The sequence below is a fragment of the Erythrolamprus reginae genome, chromosome 4 (assembly GCF_031021105.1).
Source record: "Erythrolamprus reginae isolate rEryReg1 chromosome 4, rEryReg1.hap1, whole genome shotgun sequence".
In the NCBI taxonomy this organism is placed as follows: Eukaryota; Metazoa; Chordata; class Lepidosauria; order Squamata; family Dipsadidae; genus Erythrolamprus; species Erythrolamprus reginae.
Window position 1 is genome coordinate 18,967,132 of NC_091953.1, and position 15,379 is coordinate 18,982,510.

The 15,379-nt window shown below is 41.3% G+C and overlaps 1 protein-coding gene across 1 annotated transcript; it reads right to left on the minus strand.

Annotated features, from left to right (window-relative positions):
- Nucleotides 1-3,719: 3,719 nt before the first annotated feature.
- On the minus strand, nt 3,720-13,425 carry LOC139167098 (vitelline membrane outer layer protein 1-like). The gene is made up of 3 exons (XM_070751526.1): nt 13,255-13,425; nt 10,414-10,517; nt 3,720-4,023 (listed from the first exon to the last, which is right to left on the minus strand). Exons 1-3 carry the CDS (start codon nt 13,423-13,425, stop codon nt 3,720-3,722), a joined length of 579 nt encoding a protein of 192 aa, XP_070607627.1.
- Nucleotides 13,426-15,379: the final 1,954 nt, after the last annotated feature.

A 15,379-nucleotide genomic window follows, 5' to 3' on the forward strand; every position in this document is an offset into this window, starting at 1 on the left:
TAACAACTTTTCTAGATAAGAACTGGGGGCTCAAGATTTTTTTGCCTCTACTTAAGAACCATTTTCTACTTAAAAACCTGAGCACAGAAAAATTTCCCAGGAAATTTGAGAGTGGCACAAAGATCCGGCCAGTTTCCTGACATCCCCCCTTTAATCCCGGCCATCTCGGACTTTTCTGGACTGCCAGAGGAGTCTTTCAGTGGCGCTTAAGGAGGCTTTGGCAGTCCAGAGTGAATGAAGCATTTTCCTTTCTCTGGACGCTTGGAGAGGAAATAAACCTCTGCCAGCACCCAGAGAAAAGAAATGCTCCCTTCGCTCTGGGCAGCCCAGAGCAAACATAGCATTTTCCTTTCTCTGGGAACTTGGAGAGGGAATAAACCACTTCACTGTGGCGACTCCCTCATGCTGCCTCCCATACACCCAGCGTGAGGTTGCCTCCCAGAGCGTCTGGGCGTAGAAAGGCAAAAGGGGGTGCTCACCTCACCTTCTTCCTTTGGCAGCGACTGTCCTCCTCCTCTTCTTCTTCCTCCTCCTCCCACCCAAATTCCAAGCTTTTATTTCTTCCCTAATGGGTTTGCACGCATTATTTGCTTTTACATTGATTCCTATGGGAAAAATTGCTTCTACTTAAGAACCTGGTCATGGAACATATTAAGTTCTTAAGTAGAGGTTTATGCACATGTTCTGGGAGTGTTCAGTAGTATAGAAATTTTGGAAAGAAGTGCAAGATGAAATGAACAGGATGTTAAATATTAACTGGACAATCACAAAAGAAATGGCAGTACTAGTAAAAAAAAGGGACATTTAAGAGAATTTAAAGAAATAAAAGTAGCAGCATTGGAAAGTGCTCAAGCAGTAATTGTATTTGGTTGGAAAGAAGCAGCAAAATGGAAAATACAGAATTGGTATCGCTAATGGTGGACCACATTCACTTTGAAATTATGGAGGTAAGGATGAATATGTACAATGAAAATAAATTGAAGAAACTGATGGAACGATGGGATATGGTGAGAGGTTATATGACAAGTAGAATTTGTGATCTAACCATAAAGAATAAATTAGAATCACTCTTTGATATGTAAATAAAATGCAGATCCTAGCTTAGAAGAATGTTAAAGATGTTTGTACAGACTCTCCAATTGATGGTGGGGTATGTATGTTGTTAGGTGGTGGATGCACATTCACATGGCACTGTTTTATGTTGTATGATGTGCAGTCTGTGTGTGTAACATTTAAAAAACTAATATGTATATATATATATATATATGCAATTCCTATGTGTATATATATGTATGTATGTATGTGTATGTGTGTATATATATATATGGGTATGGCTAGCTGATGAGGCCAAAATAAGGCCGAAATAGATCTATCCTAGTCTCCCTTAATTTTCAAATTCAGCTTAAACATGTGTCATATATATATATATATATATATATATATATATATATATATATATATATATATATATATACAGTGAACCCTCGAGTTTCGCGTCCTCGAGCATCGCGAAAGGGCTATATCGCTAGTTTTCAACCCGGAAGTAAACTCCACCATCTGCGCATGCGTGCCCTTCCACGCATGCGTAGATGGTGGAGTTTCCCCACCGGGCAGAGGCTTCCCTGGGTCTTCCCCCTCTTGCCCCGGTAAGACCCCAGCGGCGGCGCGAGCAACGGCGTGGGCTGGCGGGCGGCACGCACGCGGAAACCCCAGCTCCGCTTCCCAGCTGGGAAGCGGAGCCGGCAACAGCGTGGGCGGGGCGCGCGGTGCGCGCGAGCTTGGGGACACCCCAACTCCGCTTCCCAGCTGTGAAGCGGAGCTAGGGTGTCCCCACGCGCGCGCGCGTTGCTGGGGAAAGCGCGCGCGCTTGGGGACACCCCAGCTCCGCTTCCCAGCTGGGAAGCGGAGCTAGGGTGTCCCCACGCGCGTGCGCGTTGCTGGGGAAAGCGCGCGCGCTTGGGGACACCCCAGCTCTGCTTCCCAGCTGGGAAGCGGAGCTAGGGTGTCCCCAAGCGCGCGCGCACCCCAGGCGCGAGCAACGGGGTGGGCGGGCGAAGGGCGGGCGGCAGTGGAAGTAAAAACACCATCTGCGCACGCGCAGATGGTGTTTTTACTTCCGCACCGCTACTTCGCGAAAAATCGATCATCGCTTGGAGTCCTGGAACGGAACCCTCGCGATGATCGAGGGACCACTGTACACACAAAATCTACGGAAACATATATACATGTTTTTGCTGAATTTGAAAATTAATGGAGACTAGGATAGATCTATTTCAGCCTTATTTTGGCCTCATCAGCTAGCCATACCCTCACTGGGACTTGAACCTGCAACCTTTGCCTTGTAAGGCAGAGAATTAACCTCTAGGCTACAGTATCCAATCCTTTCAGCTCTGTACCAGGGAAGGGTTACATTTTGTGTTGAATCACCCTGGTGTATTGAAGGAACATCACAGCTCCTTTTTTGCCTCTTGGCCCAACCCAGGGCCATTTCCAAGGCAGTTAATTTTATTGATAGCTGACAATTCTATCTGTATGTGTCACATGTTTTTGCTGAATTTGAAAATTATATACATATATATATATATAGTTCTTAAGTAGAGGTACCACTGTATGTCATGGCCTTTGTTTATTTTAATGAAGGGTTACAGTTTGATTCTAGAATAAAAGATAAGGAACTTGGGAGCACTGTTTCACTCAAAGCCTAAATTTAACAGTCTATCCTCCATGCTAACCTACCCAGAGCACGATATCATGGTTTTCAAGGCTGAAGGATGCCAATGCATCAGTTAAGTTGATTATTTTACCTCTTGACACTTGCAGGGTGCTTAGATCTGGCCTGCAGGGCCATCCTGGAAACAGCAAAGGACTGGGCTGCACTGCATCTGCCAGTGAAAATGGAGCTCAGGAAGGCTGTGTGTGGCACTTCCAAGCTCCATTTTTACTGACAGAGCAGGTGCCCCAACATGGATGACATTAATCTGATCAAACCCACCCTAGCCCTAGGTCACTGGCCCTCAGTGAAAAGAAATTGACACCCCTGTTTAGGAGTTGGGAGCAAGGCATTTTTCCCAACAACCATGATCTCTGAGGTAAATTAAACTGAGAGAACGTCACTAGCCCAAATTTATGATATGAGCTTTCAAAGAAATTGTGGGTGAGTCTGAATTTGAATTCCTGGAAGACAAGGGGAAATATACAACTACTGTATTTTTGGAGTATAAGATGCACCTTTTTCCTCCCTAAAAGAGGCCGAAAATTCAGGTGTCTGAATGTAGCTTTTTTTCCGAAGCTTTCTTTTCCAGCCCTAAGTAGGTGCTAAAATGATCTTCCCAGCTCTTACCTTGCAGGCTCTTTCATTGTTACTCTCTGCAAAGAATGTTTCCCAAGCCCTAAGTCTTTGCAGGGTTTTTTCATTGCTCTAACTTGCCCCAAATAAGTTTCTCTCTAGCCCTAACCAGGTGCTAATGATTTTCCCAGCTCTTACTGGCTTGCAAGCTCTTTCATTGTTACTCTCTACAAATAACATTTTTAAAAGTCCTAACCAGGGGATAAAATAATGTGCTGAAGCTGACCAGACTAAGGAATATCTGGTGAGCAAATTCTTTCCCCTATTTTCCTCCCCCAGGTGCGTCTTATACTCCAAAAATACAGTAATAAATAGCAATAGGTTCAATAAAGCTACCTGACAAAGGCACATTATAGTGGCAGCTGCCTTAGAGCTATTCACAGCAGAAAAACCTCACATCATTCAGTGAAGTGTCATCCTCCATTCCTTGTAGTATCTCCAGCTTTGTCTGAAGTCCACATATATAAGTTCCAGGTTTACAGCTGGGACTCCATTTACCAAATTTCCCCCAGTCATGGGAATTGCCTACCAATATTTCATTATTACTACACTTGAACTGAATATTGGTGGCTGCTGTATCATCTAAGGATGGCCCCTGGGGTCGTTCCACTCTTAGAGAGAAAGCCACAAGTTTTGAGTGTGCGCTGCAATACTTTATATCAGACCAGCCGCCCCATCTGCCAAAGAAAATATTTCAATTAGCCTGAGCAACTTATCCAGAAGTGGAAAACAGAAACTTCATAAGGGACTAATCAAGATAATTTATTGTTTGTAGTGGTGGATTTAAAAAAATCAGCTGGGCATTGATTTTTATTGTAAAACACAGGAGATTCAAAACTAAGGGTGGGGCAGTGGTTAGAGTTCAATACTACAGGCTACTTCTGCTGACTCATAGCTACCTGCAATTTGGCAGTTCGAATCCCACCAGACTCAAGGTTGACTCAGCCTTGAGTCTCAATGTACAATCAGCACGTTTTCAAACAACGAAGAAAGGAAATTGTTGGCATGGGTGTAAGGAAAAAGGAGTATTTATGCATATGTTTTGGGAATGTGATAAAGTTCAAAAATTTTGGAAACAAATACAAATGGAAGTGAATAAAATTACGAATGGTAATTGGAAAATAACTAAGGAAGCAGCATTATTGATAAAAAATAGTGAGGTAAAAGAATATGAAGAAATCAAAATTGCAGCGATAGAAAGTGCCCAGGCAACAATAGTGCTTGGGTGGAAAGATGACAATAAATGGCCGATAAAAAATTGGTGCAAATGCATGGCGGATCACATTCACTACGAAATTATGGAAATTAGACTACATAATTATAATGAAGAGAAATTAGCAGCAACAATGAGGCAGTGGGAGAAGGTTAAAAATTATATACTGTATTAACAACATCAGTAAGCGATGCAAATGTAAGAAATAAAATTCAATCACTCTATAAAGAATGAACAATGTAACCCAGAGACAAAGCAAATGAAGGATACAAAATTGAATCTTCCCTGGTGAAGGGATTTTCTTTCTGTTTGGTGATGGTACACTTTATGCTTTTTGTTTTGTTTTTTGTAAAATTTTCAAAAAAATCAATAAAATTATATTTTTTTTAAAAAAAAGGTTGACTCAGCCTTCCATCCTCCTCAGATGGGTAAAATGAGGACCCAGATTGTTGGGGGTGATATGCTGACTCTGTAAACCGCTTAGGGAGAACTGTAAAGCAATATATGACTCAAAGTGCTATTGTTGTTGACAGTCTCAAAATGGGTGAACAGTGCAGTCAGGCGGTAGGGAAAGCAAGTAGGATGCTTGGCTGCATAGCTAGAGGTATAACAAGCAGGAAGAGGGAGATTATGATCCCACTATATAGAATGCTGGTGAGACCACATTTGGAATACTGTGTTCAGTTCTGGAGACCTCACCTACAAAAAGATATTGACAAAATTGAATGGGTCCAAAGACGGGCTACAAGAATGGTGGAAGATCTTAAGCATAAAACGTATCAGGAAAGACTTAATGAACTCAATCTGTATAGTCTGGAGGACAGAAGGAAAAGGGGGGACATGATCGAAACATTTAAATATATTAAAGGGTTAAATAAGGTCCAGGAGGGAAGTGTTTTTAATAGGAAAGTGAACACAAGAACAAGGGGACACAATCTGAAGTTAGTTGGGGGAAAGATCAAAAGCAACATGAGAAAATATTATTTTACTGAAAGAGTAGTAGATCCTTGGAACAAACTTCCAGCAGATGTGGTAGATAAATCCACAGTAACTGAATTTAAACATGCCTGGGACAAACATATATCCATCCTAAGATAAAATACAGAAAATAGTATAAGGGCAGACTAGATGGACCATGAGGTCTTTTTCTGCCGTCAGACTTCTATGTTTCTATGTTGTTGCTTACTCTCATAATCTAATCGTAATCATTTTGGTGTAATCATTTTTTAAAAAAATGATTCTTCATGTTCACATCCATCAGCTAATCACAAGAGCTGAGCATTTATTTCTATTTTTGCTTCTTTGCAAGCTATCTGCCTCTGTGTGAAGAATGCAGATATGAAATCTATAGAGAAAATCAAATACCACACATCTGAAATTATTGTAAATTGTTGAAATTTTATTCAGAGCTCAGAAGAAATGGGTTTCTTAAATCTTCTAGTAAATTTGTGGGCAGAGATACTGACCAGGCTAAATTTTTCTAAGAGAGAAGAATTAGCAGCCTTGCTTTGTTAGTAGTAAAGGCATGAGAGAAACCAGAGGAGTCTATTCATATTCCACATGAATTTCACTGAAATTCTTTTAAATATTTTTGAAAGCAAATTAATTGAATAAGAACTGACAAAACCCTTTTTGCAAGAAGAGGATTTGCTAGGGTGACAAAATAACCATCTCTTCGGCGTTACAAAACAAATTGAATTAATTCAATGTACTACATCAAGAAACAAAGGAGCCTCATTTTGCTTAAAACAATACTGTGTTTCAGATGAAATCTATAATGTTCCAATTCATTTTTATATGATACCATTCTGAATATTGCAATTTTAAAAGCAACAAAGTATTAGGTAATTTTTGTTCCAGTATATGATCTCAAATAGCAAGACAGCAATAATTCGTCATATCAAGATGGTGAAGAGAAAACATACTTCCAGATTTATCATTTTGTAAGACAATCCTCCCCAGTTTAATATATGACAGATGTACCAGGATTCCGACTCTTAGAACAATCCAGCTGACTGGCCATTGGTTAATTGGAAGGAATTATAACATATGGCAGATGGTATATGTAATAACAGTATATACTTGGTGGGATAGAAGAAAACATTTATAAAGCTGTCGTAGTATTGGTAAAATTAAATTCAATAGATTTTGTTATGTAAATTAGGACACTTTAAGACCAAAACGTAATATTTTTTTTTCTTAGTTGGATTTAATCTACAATTAAGTTTTATATATTTTTTATACAGTGGTACCTCAAGATATGAACCCCTCGTCTTAAAAACAACTCGTGATACGAACCCGGGGTTCAGAAAAAATTTGCCTCTTCTTACGAACTTTTTTCGAGTTACGAACCGGCGTTCGGAGACTGCTGGGAAGCCGCACAGCTGTTTTAAAAGGTGACAGCCGGGCGGCGGGGCTTCCCAGAAGCCTCCCGAACGCCGGTTCGTAACTCGAACAAAGTTCGTAAGAAGAGGCAAAATTTTTCTGAACCCCGGGTTCGGTTTGGGAGGTTGCTGGGAAGCCCCCCAGCCCGGCTGTCACCTTTTAAAACAGCTGCGCCACTTCCCAGCTGTCTCCCGAAGCCGAACGCGGAAGTTCGGCTTTGGCGTTCGGCTTCAGGAGACAGCTGGGAAGCGGCGCGGCTGTTTTAAAAGGTCGCAGCCGGCCTGGGGGGCTTCCCAGCACCCCCCCGAGCCCAGAACCCGGGTTCGGGGGGTGCTGGGAAGCCCCCCAAGCCAGCTGTCACCTTTTAAAACAGTCGCGCGGCTTCCCAGCAGTCGCCGAAAGCCGTTTTTTGCGGGGGTTTTTTGGTTGCACGGATTAATTGACTTTACATTGTTTCCTATGGGAAACAATGTTTCGTCTTACGAACCTTTCGTCATACGAACCTCCTCCTTGCACCAATTAAGTTCGTATCATGAGGTATTACTCTATATGATTAGATGTGTTTTTATAATAGTGAGTTACTATAGATACTTTATCTTTTTTAGATTGAAATTTATTATAAATCTATATTTATAAATATGTATGTATAAATATATATTTTCCTTGACATGTTTTTTTTTCATGTCATTCTTTACTTTTTTTTATTATTCTTTCTATTTTACTCTTTTTTATAATAGAGTGCAGTTATAGATATTTTTAGATATTCTCTGGTTTGATCAAATAACAAAGTTATCCTTCTTTTTTCTGTATAATGAAGACTTCTACTCTGAGCGGAGCGATAGTAGCTCCTATTTATGTTTTATGTTATGTTTGTAATGTTTGTCTTTGAAAAATCAATAAAAATATTTTTTTAAAAAAAGGAAGGAATTCTGAGAGCCGTGGCCCCCACAAAATAGAAAGAACCTGTGGAAGACAGTTCTAGGGGGTGTAATTATGGTTGACCTGAATGCCTAATCCAGCTCAGTGATGTGTTTGACATAATTTGAATGATATACATCATTTAATTCACCCAATTCCTGACTAACATTGGTAATAGGGCTGCACAACATACAGGATTATACATAAATTTAAACAGTGATGTGGGTAAGAAAGTAGAATAAAAAAGTGAAAATAGAAAATAGAAAATGAACCGGGGTGGCGCAGCAGGTAGAGTGCTGTACTGCAGGCCACTGCAGCTGACTGTAGATCTGTAGGTCAGCGGTTCAAATCTCATCACCGGCTCAAGGTTGACTCAGCCTTCCATCCTTTTGAGGTGGGTAAAATGAGGACCCGGATTGTGGGGGCAATATGCTGGCTCTGTTAAAAAAGTGCTAGTAATGATAATAATAATAATAATAATAATAACAACAACAACAACAACAACAATAACAACAACAATAATAATAATTTATTAGATTTGTATGCCACACCTTTCTGAAGACTCGGAGCAGCTCACAACAGTAATACAAAATACAAATCCAATGTAATCCAATCATACAACCCAAACAAACATACATAAAACAGAGCAGCCGAGGGGAATCAATTTACCCAAGTCTGGTGACAAAGGTGGGTTTTTAGGAGTTTGCGAAAGGCAAACTCCTTTTGCTAACATGTTGTAAGCTGCCCTGAGTCTAAGGAGAAGGGCGGCATAAAAAATCAAATAGATAGATAGATAGATAGATAGATAGATAGATGGATGGATGGATGGATGGATGGATGGATGGATGGATGGATGGATGGATGGATGGATGGATGGATGGATGGATGGATGGATGGATAGATAGATAGATAGATAGATAGATAGATAGATAGATAGATGGTAGGTAGGTAGATAGATAGATAGGTAAGTAGGTAGATAGATGATAGATAAACAGACAGACAGACAGACAGCTAGATAGATGATTAGATAGATAGATAGATAGATAGATAGATAGATAGATAGATAGATAGATAGATGATAGGTAGGTAGGTAGGTAGGTAGGTAGATGATAGATAGACAGACAGACAGATAGATAGATAGATGATTAGATAGATAGATAGATAGATAGATAGATAGATAGATAGATAGATAAATAGATTAGATAGATAGATGATAGGTAGGTAGGTAGGTAGGTAGATGATAGATAGACAGATAGATAGATAGATAGATAGATAGATGATTAGATAGATAGATAGATAGATAGATAGATAGATAGATAGATAGATAGATAGATAGATAGATTAGATAGGGTGGAGTGGAGTGGGGTGGAGTGGCATAGTATAGGATAGCATAGCATAGCATAGCATAAGACAGGACAGGACAGTATTTATTTATTTATTTATTTATTTATTTATTTTATTTGTCATACAAATATAGTATTGTATTGTAGTATGTTTAACATAATATAAGTATAAAGAAGAGATAGAAAAGATAAAAAAGACATTAGGACAGGAACGGTAGGCACAAAGGTGCACTTATGCGCGCCCCTTACAGACCTCTTAGAAAAGGGGAGAGGTCTATTGTAGACAACTAGTGATGGGTGAACTGAACCCGCACAATTCGGGTCTGTGCCGAATTTTGTGGTGTTCGGTATGCCAAACACAAACCTGAATTTTTTTTAAACTTCGGGCAAAGTTCGGGGTCGTGTTCGGCATTTGGAGCTTTGACGTCACCCGCAGCTGGCTAAGGACACCAAGGTGATGACTTCCTGGATCCCATGGAATCCAGGAAGTGATCACCTTGGCATCCTTAGCAACCTGCCGGTGACATCAAAACTCTGCCCCCAGAATCTCTTCATAGGAGGGATTCCCCGTTTGAGGTGAAGTTCGGGTTCGGTTCGGGTTCGGCCGAATTTTGTGTAAATTTCATCCGAACCTGCAGAACCCGAGACTGCCTCCTGCCGCACGAATCCCAGCGACCGATTAGGTCCCACAGAGTGGGCCTTCTCCGGGTCCCGTCAACTAAACAATGCCGGTTGGCGGGTCCCAGGGGAAGAGCCTTCTCTGTGGTGGCGCCGGCTCTCTGGAACCAACTCCCCCCGGAGATTAGAACTGCCCCTACTCTTCCTGCCTTCCGAAAACTCCTTAAGACTCACCTTTGCCGTCAGGCATGGGGAAACTAAACATCTCCCCTGGGCATGTTAATTTATACATGGTATGCTTGTGTGTGTGTTTGCTCCTACATGGGGTTTTTCTTAAATCGTTAAATATTTTAATTAATTGGATTGTTTTGACTGTTTTTACTTGTTGTGAGCCGCCCCGAGTCTTCGGAGAGGGGCGGCATACAAGTCCAACTAATAAATAAAATAAATAAATAAACCCGAACACCGTTGGGTTCGCCCATCACTATACACAACCTAAGGTTGAAGATTTTGGGATTGGGGGAAGAAATAACAGTCAGGTAGTGAATTCCAGGCATTGTCTCCAGTACATAAGCTAAGATGCTACTCACTTCCCAATATGAGATGAAATAAACTTTTTATCCTCACAGAATAGACGTATCCCATTCAGGGCCGTATCATCTGCATGAACATTGCCACCTTGATATGGCTCAATCTAGTGTAGAAAAGAGGAAAACATGGATCGAAATAACTAGTACACTTCAAGACACTTCTTTTAGAAACGATCATGATACTGTACTATACAAATTAAAGCAGACTTTGGAAATACCTCAGAAAAACATGGTTCTTTTCTCTAGGAAATAGGCTTTGTGCAAAGACATGTTCTATTTTATTTTTAATTTAATTTAATTTTTCAAAACCCTACAGAAAATCCTACAGAAATGAGTTTTATGTGGTCCTTCAGCAGAAGATGACCAGGACTAATCTGAAGCCTTTGAAACCAAGTCATGTCCATAGGTTTGATTACTGCAACGCTCTCTACATGGGGCTACCTTTGAAAAGTGTTTGGAAACTTCAGATCGTGCAGAATGCGGCCGCAAGAGCTGTCGTGGGGCTTCCTAGATTCGACCACGTTTCTGCAACACTCCGCGGCCTGCACTGGCTGCCGATCGGTTTCCGGTCACAATTCAAAGTGTTGGTAATGACCTTTAAAGCCCTACATGGCATTGGGCCAGAATACATCCGGAACCGCCTTCTACCGCACGAATCCCAGCGGCCGATAAGGTCCAACAGAGTTGGCCTTCTCCGGGTCCCGTCGACCAAACAATGTCGTTTGGCGGGCCCCAGGGGAAGAGCCTTCTCTGTGGCTGCCCCGGCCCTCTGGAATCAACTCCCCCCAGAGATTAGAACGGCCCCCACCCTCCTTGTTTTTCGCAAATTACTCAAGACCCACCTTTGTCACCAGGCATGGGGGAGTTAGTATATTCCTTCCCCTAGGCCATTACAAGTTATGTATGGTATGTTTGTGTGTATATTTGGTTTTTATAATAAGGGTTTTTAGTTGTTTTATTAAATTGGATTGTTACATGTTGTTTTTTATCATTGTTGTTAGGCGCCCCGAGTCTGCGGAGAGGGGCGGCATACAAATCCAATGCATAAATAAATAAATAAATAAATAAATGAATGAATGAATGAATGAATGAATAAATAAATAAATAAATAAATAGTATTTTGTATCTAGTTTCATTTGTTTTTATTATTTTGTATTTTGTATTTAGTTTTATTTATTCCATCCAAACTGTCGCGAGAGGCACAGGCAGCCACTGTCATGAGAGGCACCGGGGCAGGTAGGGCAAAAGGCAGCAGGGAGCTGCTATGACAGGCACATAGCTTGGGGGGCAAACAGTGGAGAGCAGGCCAAACGGCAGCGGCAAGCAGCCACTTACCATTTTAAAGCTATTTTCAGTCTGGAATACAGCTCACCTGTCTGGAACCTGCACTGCTTATCAGACATTAATACAATCAAAAGAGTCCAGAAATATTTCACGAGAAAAATCCTTCACTCCTCATCTCACAACAAAATACCTTATTCCACCAGACTTGAAATATTGGGATTAGACAATTTATATTGTCTCCGATCTGATATAAATGTAGTTCATAAAATCATATACCAGAATGTCCTTCTTGTTAATGACTACTTTACCATCAATCACAGCAATACACAAGCATGCAATAGATTCAAACTAAACGTAAACCACTCCAAACTCGACTGCAGAAAATACGTCTTCATCAATAGAGTGAGTGCACTACCTGACTCTGTGGTTTCTGCCCCAAACCCCAAAAACCTTAACCTTAGACTGTTTACAGTTGACCTCTCCCCATTTCTAAGAGGTCTGTAAGTGCTGTGTATAAGCGCATCACTGTGCCTATTGTGCCTGTCCTATTGTCCTTTTTTATTGTTATTTTTTTTTACTTAAGTTATGTTTATACAAATTACTACTATCCTATACATGTTTGAAAAATAAACACACACACACACAAACAAATAAGTAAATGTTATACTTAACCATACAGTAGTTTCAATTGGGAAACCTGAGCATCCTAGACCAAACCAATCCGAAAATGCTAGATAATTCCTGGAAGCCTGACATTCAGACAAATCAGCCATCAGCACAGACAGTTTTTGCGCTGCTGGGATTTCCCTGAGGCTCCCCTCCATGGGAAATCCCACCTCCAGACTTCTGTGTTTTTGTGATGCTGCAGGGGAATCCCAGCAGGGGAATCCCAGCAGTGCAAAAACGGGTGCTTCGCTGGCAACAGAACTCTGGAGGGGGGTTTCCCAGCGAGAGGAGTCTCAGCGAAATCGCAGCATCCACAAAAAACCGGAAGTCCTGAGGTGGGGTTTCCCATGGAGGGGAACCTCAGGGAAATCCCAGCAGCGCAAAAATGGGCGCTTCGCTGGCAACAGAAGTCCGGAGGCGGGGAATCCCAGTGGTGGCGGCTTGGGTTTGTAAGATGAAAATAGTTTGGAAGAAGAGGCAAAAAAATCTTAAACCCCGGGCTTGTATCTTGAAAAGTTTGTATGATAAGGCGTTTGTAAGACAAGGTATCACTGTATTTCATTTCCTCCATTCTGGCACAGAACAGTACTTGACCATTGCATGCGTTATGTCCTTTCAATATTTGAAGAATCCTATCATATTCTCTCTCAGTCATATCTTCTTAGGACTAAACTAACCCATCTTTATAGCTTTTGATTAACTGATCCTAGTTACCATAATTTCACTTCTCTGACTCCTAAGTATTATTAATGTATATCACTCAAATTCTAAAACTATTCAAAAGCACGAATTAATGTACCAGCCTCTAAGATCCGTAGATAATTTGGTAGGAGCTTCAGTGATAATGGGAGATACATGTTGTTTATCAGAAATATTTGTATTTGTGTTTACCTTCAATACAAAACCAGAAGCATGGCCACGTGGACAAAATTCTTTTCTCCCCCAATAGCCCCAGGCTCCTCCATTTTCCACCTTGATGGTATGGTATTTAGGTTTTTCCTTTCCATCCATGAAACAGCAGGAGAGGATCAGGAAGACCACAATACTGATGAGATTTTCCATTACTAACTAGTCCTCACTGTAACAGTAGAAACAGCATGGAAGAATAGTAACTTTAAGAAATAATAATTTTAAACACCTGGAAGAAAGCAAAGTTATAACCAGAAGCCAACATGGGTTTGTCAATAACAGATCATGCCACACAAAATTTATTTCATTTTTGACAAAGTGACTAAATTAGTGGAACAGCAAAGTGCTGTGTACATAGTATAATTGTTTTGGGGTGGTTATCATTAAAAAAAGACCTGACTTGGAGCACTCACATTACAGCACTTGTCAAAAGGGCCCAGCAAAGATTATACTACCTGAGACTTCTCAGGAAATAACAACTGAATGGAAAACTGCTGATGACCTTTACGGCTGCACCAAAGAGAATATTTTAACTTACTGCATCTGTGTATGGTTTGCCAATTGCAGAGTGGCAGATAGGACAATGCTCCAGAGTGTTAACATCACTGGTTGTCCTCTCCCCTCTTTGGAAGAGCTTTATAGCTTTGGCTGCCTTAAGAAAGTTCAGAACATTTTTAAAGATCCATCTGGCACACTGGTAATACCATGACCATCTGACACAAGATAATAAAAACAAGGACAAATAGGCTAGTGATAAAGCATTCCAGGCCACCTTATTGGTGTGTCACCTGACAATATGAAAATTGTACCTGTGGAATCTCATATTTCCTTTAGAACATTGCTTCTAAAAATTAGAAGAACATTCCTTCTGTTGTGATTCCGTCTGAGGCTCCTCAGGGAACGGCTGAACCTCTGCCGGCTCCATGCTCAGAGGGGGAGGATGAGGAACAGGAGGAGGAGGCCCAGGCAGACAGGGAGGAGGAATATCAGGCTGAGGGAGAGGGAGAACAGCCTGAGTCCCCCGGGATGGAGCTCTCCCCAGCAAGCAGCCTGGAGTCCTTAGATGAAAATGCACAAGCCATCATCGATCTCAGGCAGAGAAGAGCAGCACAACGAAGGGGACAATTAGCCAGGTATTTCCAGCCCTAAATAGGCAACAGCTGGGTTTGGGTGTGGTTCTCCCCAGAAAGGCTGAAAAGGCATACCCGCCCTTCCTGTATTGTGGAGTATTGTCTTCGGGGGTCCTGGGACCTGGCTGTGATCTTTGGCGTCTCTGATTCTGGCTTGTGGCCTTGAAGGCTGAAACCTTGGGGGGGGAAGGCGTGGGTCTTATTCTCTACAGTGGTGTGTGTGCCAGCAAGAAGTCTGCTGTATTGTCTGGCCATCAGAACTCTGCTGTGAAGCCTCATAGCCTGCCTGTTGGGAAGAACAGGTTTTTCTCTGTGTTTATTTTTCAAACTATAAAGTGCCTTTGCTTTTACCAGCGTGTCTGGCTTTTTTTCCAGTTGGTGTTGAAGTCTGGGGGCACCCAGACAGAACACCTTCTAAATATAGTGTTTCTAAAAAGAGAAGTTATCATGGTAAGTCTTCACTATAAACAAGCATTATTTAAACAAGCAATTTGCTGACTAAGGAATGGCTGAAGATCAACCAAACGACGAGAGGCAGGGTGGGTGTAGAAATCAGATCCCTATCAGGTACAACATACTTTGGGCATATATTGTATATAGTGAGATCCATTTAAGATGTACGGTATTTTGATGAAATAGCAATGAAGAGATATATCTATTTATGTTTAGTAACCAGAAGACTGGGTAACCCATAAAGTTCTAGAAAGGCCCATACAGAACCACGCTTTTGAACCAAGCTTTTGCACTCTTGTACAGCTAGTGAGAAAGAGAGGTCAGGAAGGAGAGGGAGGGAGGGAGAAAGAGGTAGAGCAGGTAATAGATTCAAAAGGGCGAGTACAAGTGCACTACAGTGCCTTCCGTCCCCTGTCCTATTGCTCTCCTATATCTCCTATAACTTTCTTCTATTCCTATATCTCTTCTTCTATTCTTTCATTGATATGTTCTATTACTATATCTTCTTTTCTATTCTTTCTTAG

What these genes read in the sequence shown, in the direction of transcription:
- LOC139167098 (XM_070751526.1), bottom strand. Translation starts at nt 13,425, where the DNA reads ATGGAAAATCTCATCAGTATTGTGGTCTTCCTGATCCTCTCCTGCTGT. An exon ending in CTTCTGGTTTTGTATTGAAG is followed by an intron (nt 10,518 to 13,254) that starts GTAAACACAAAT and finishes TTTCTACACTAG; the next exon opens with ATTGAGCCATATCAAGGTGG. An exon ending in ATTTCATCTCATATTGGGAA is followed by an intron (nt 4,024 to 10,413) that starts GTGAGTAGCATC and finishes TTTCTTTGGCAG; the next exon opens with ATGGGGCGGCTGGTCTGATA.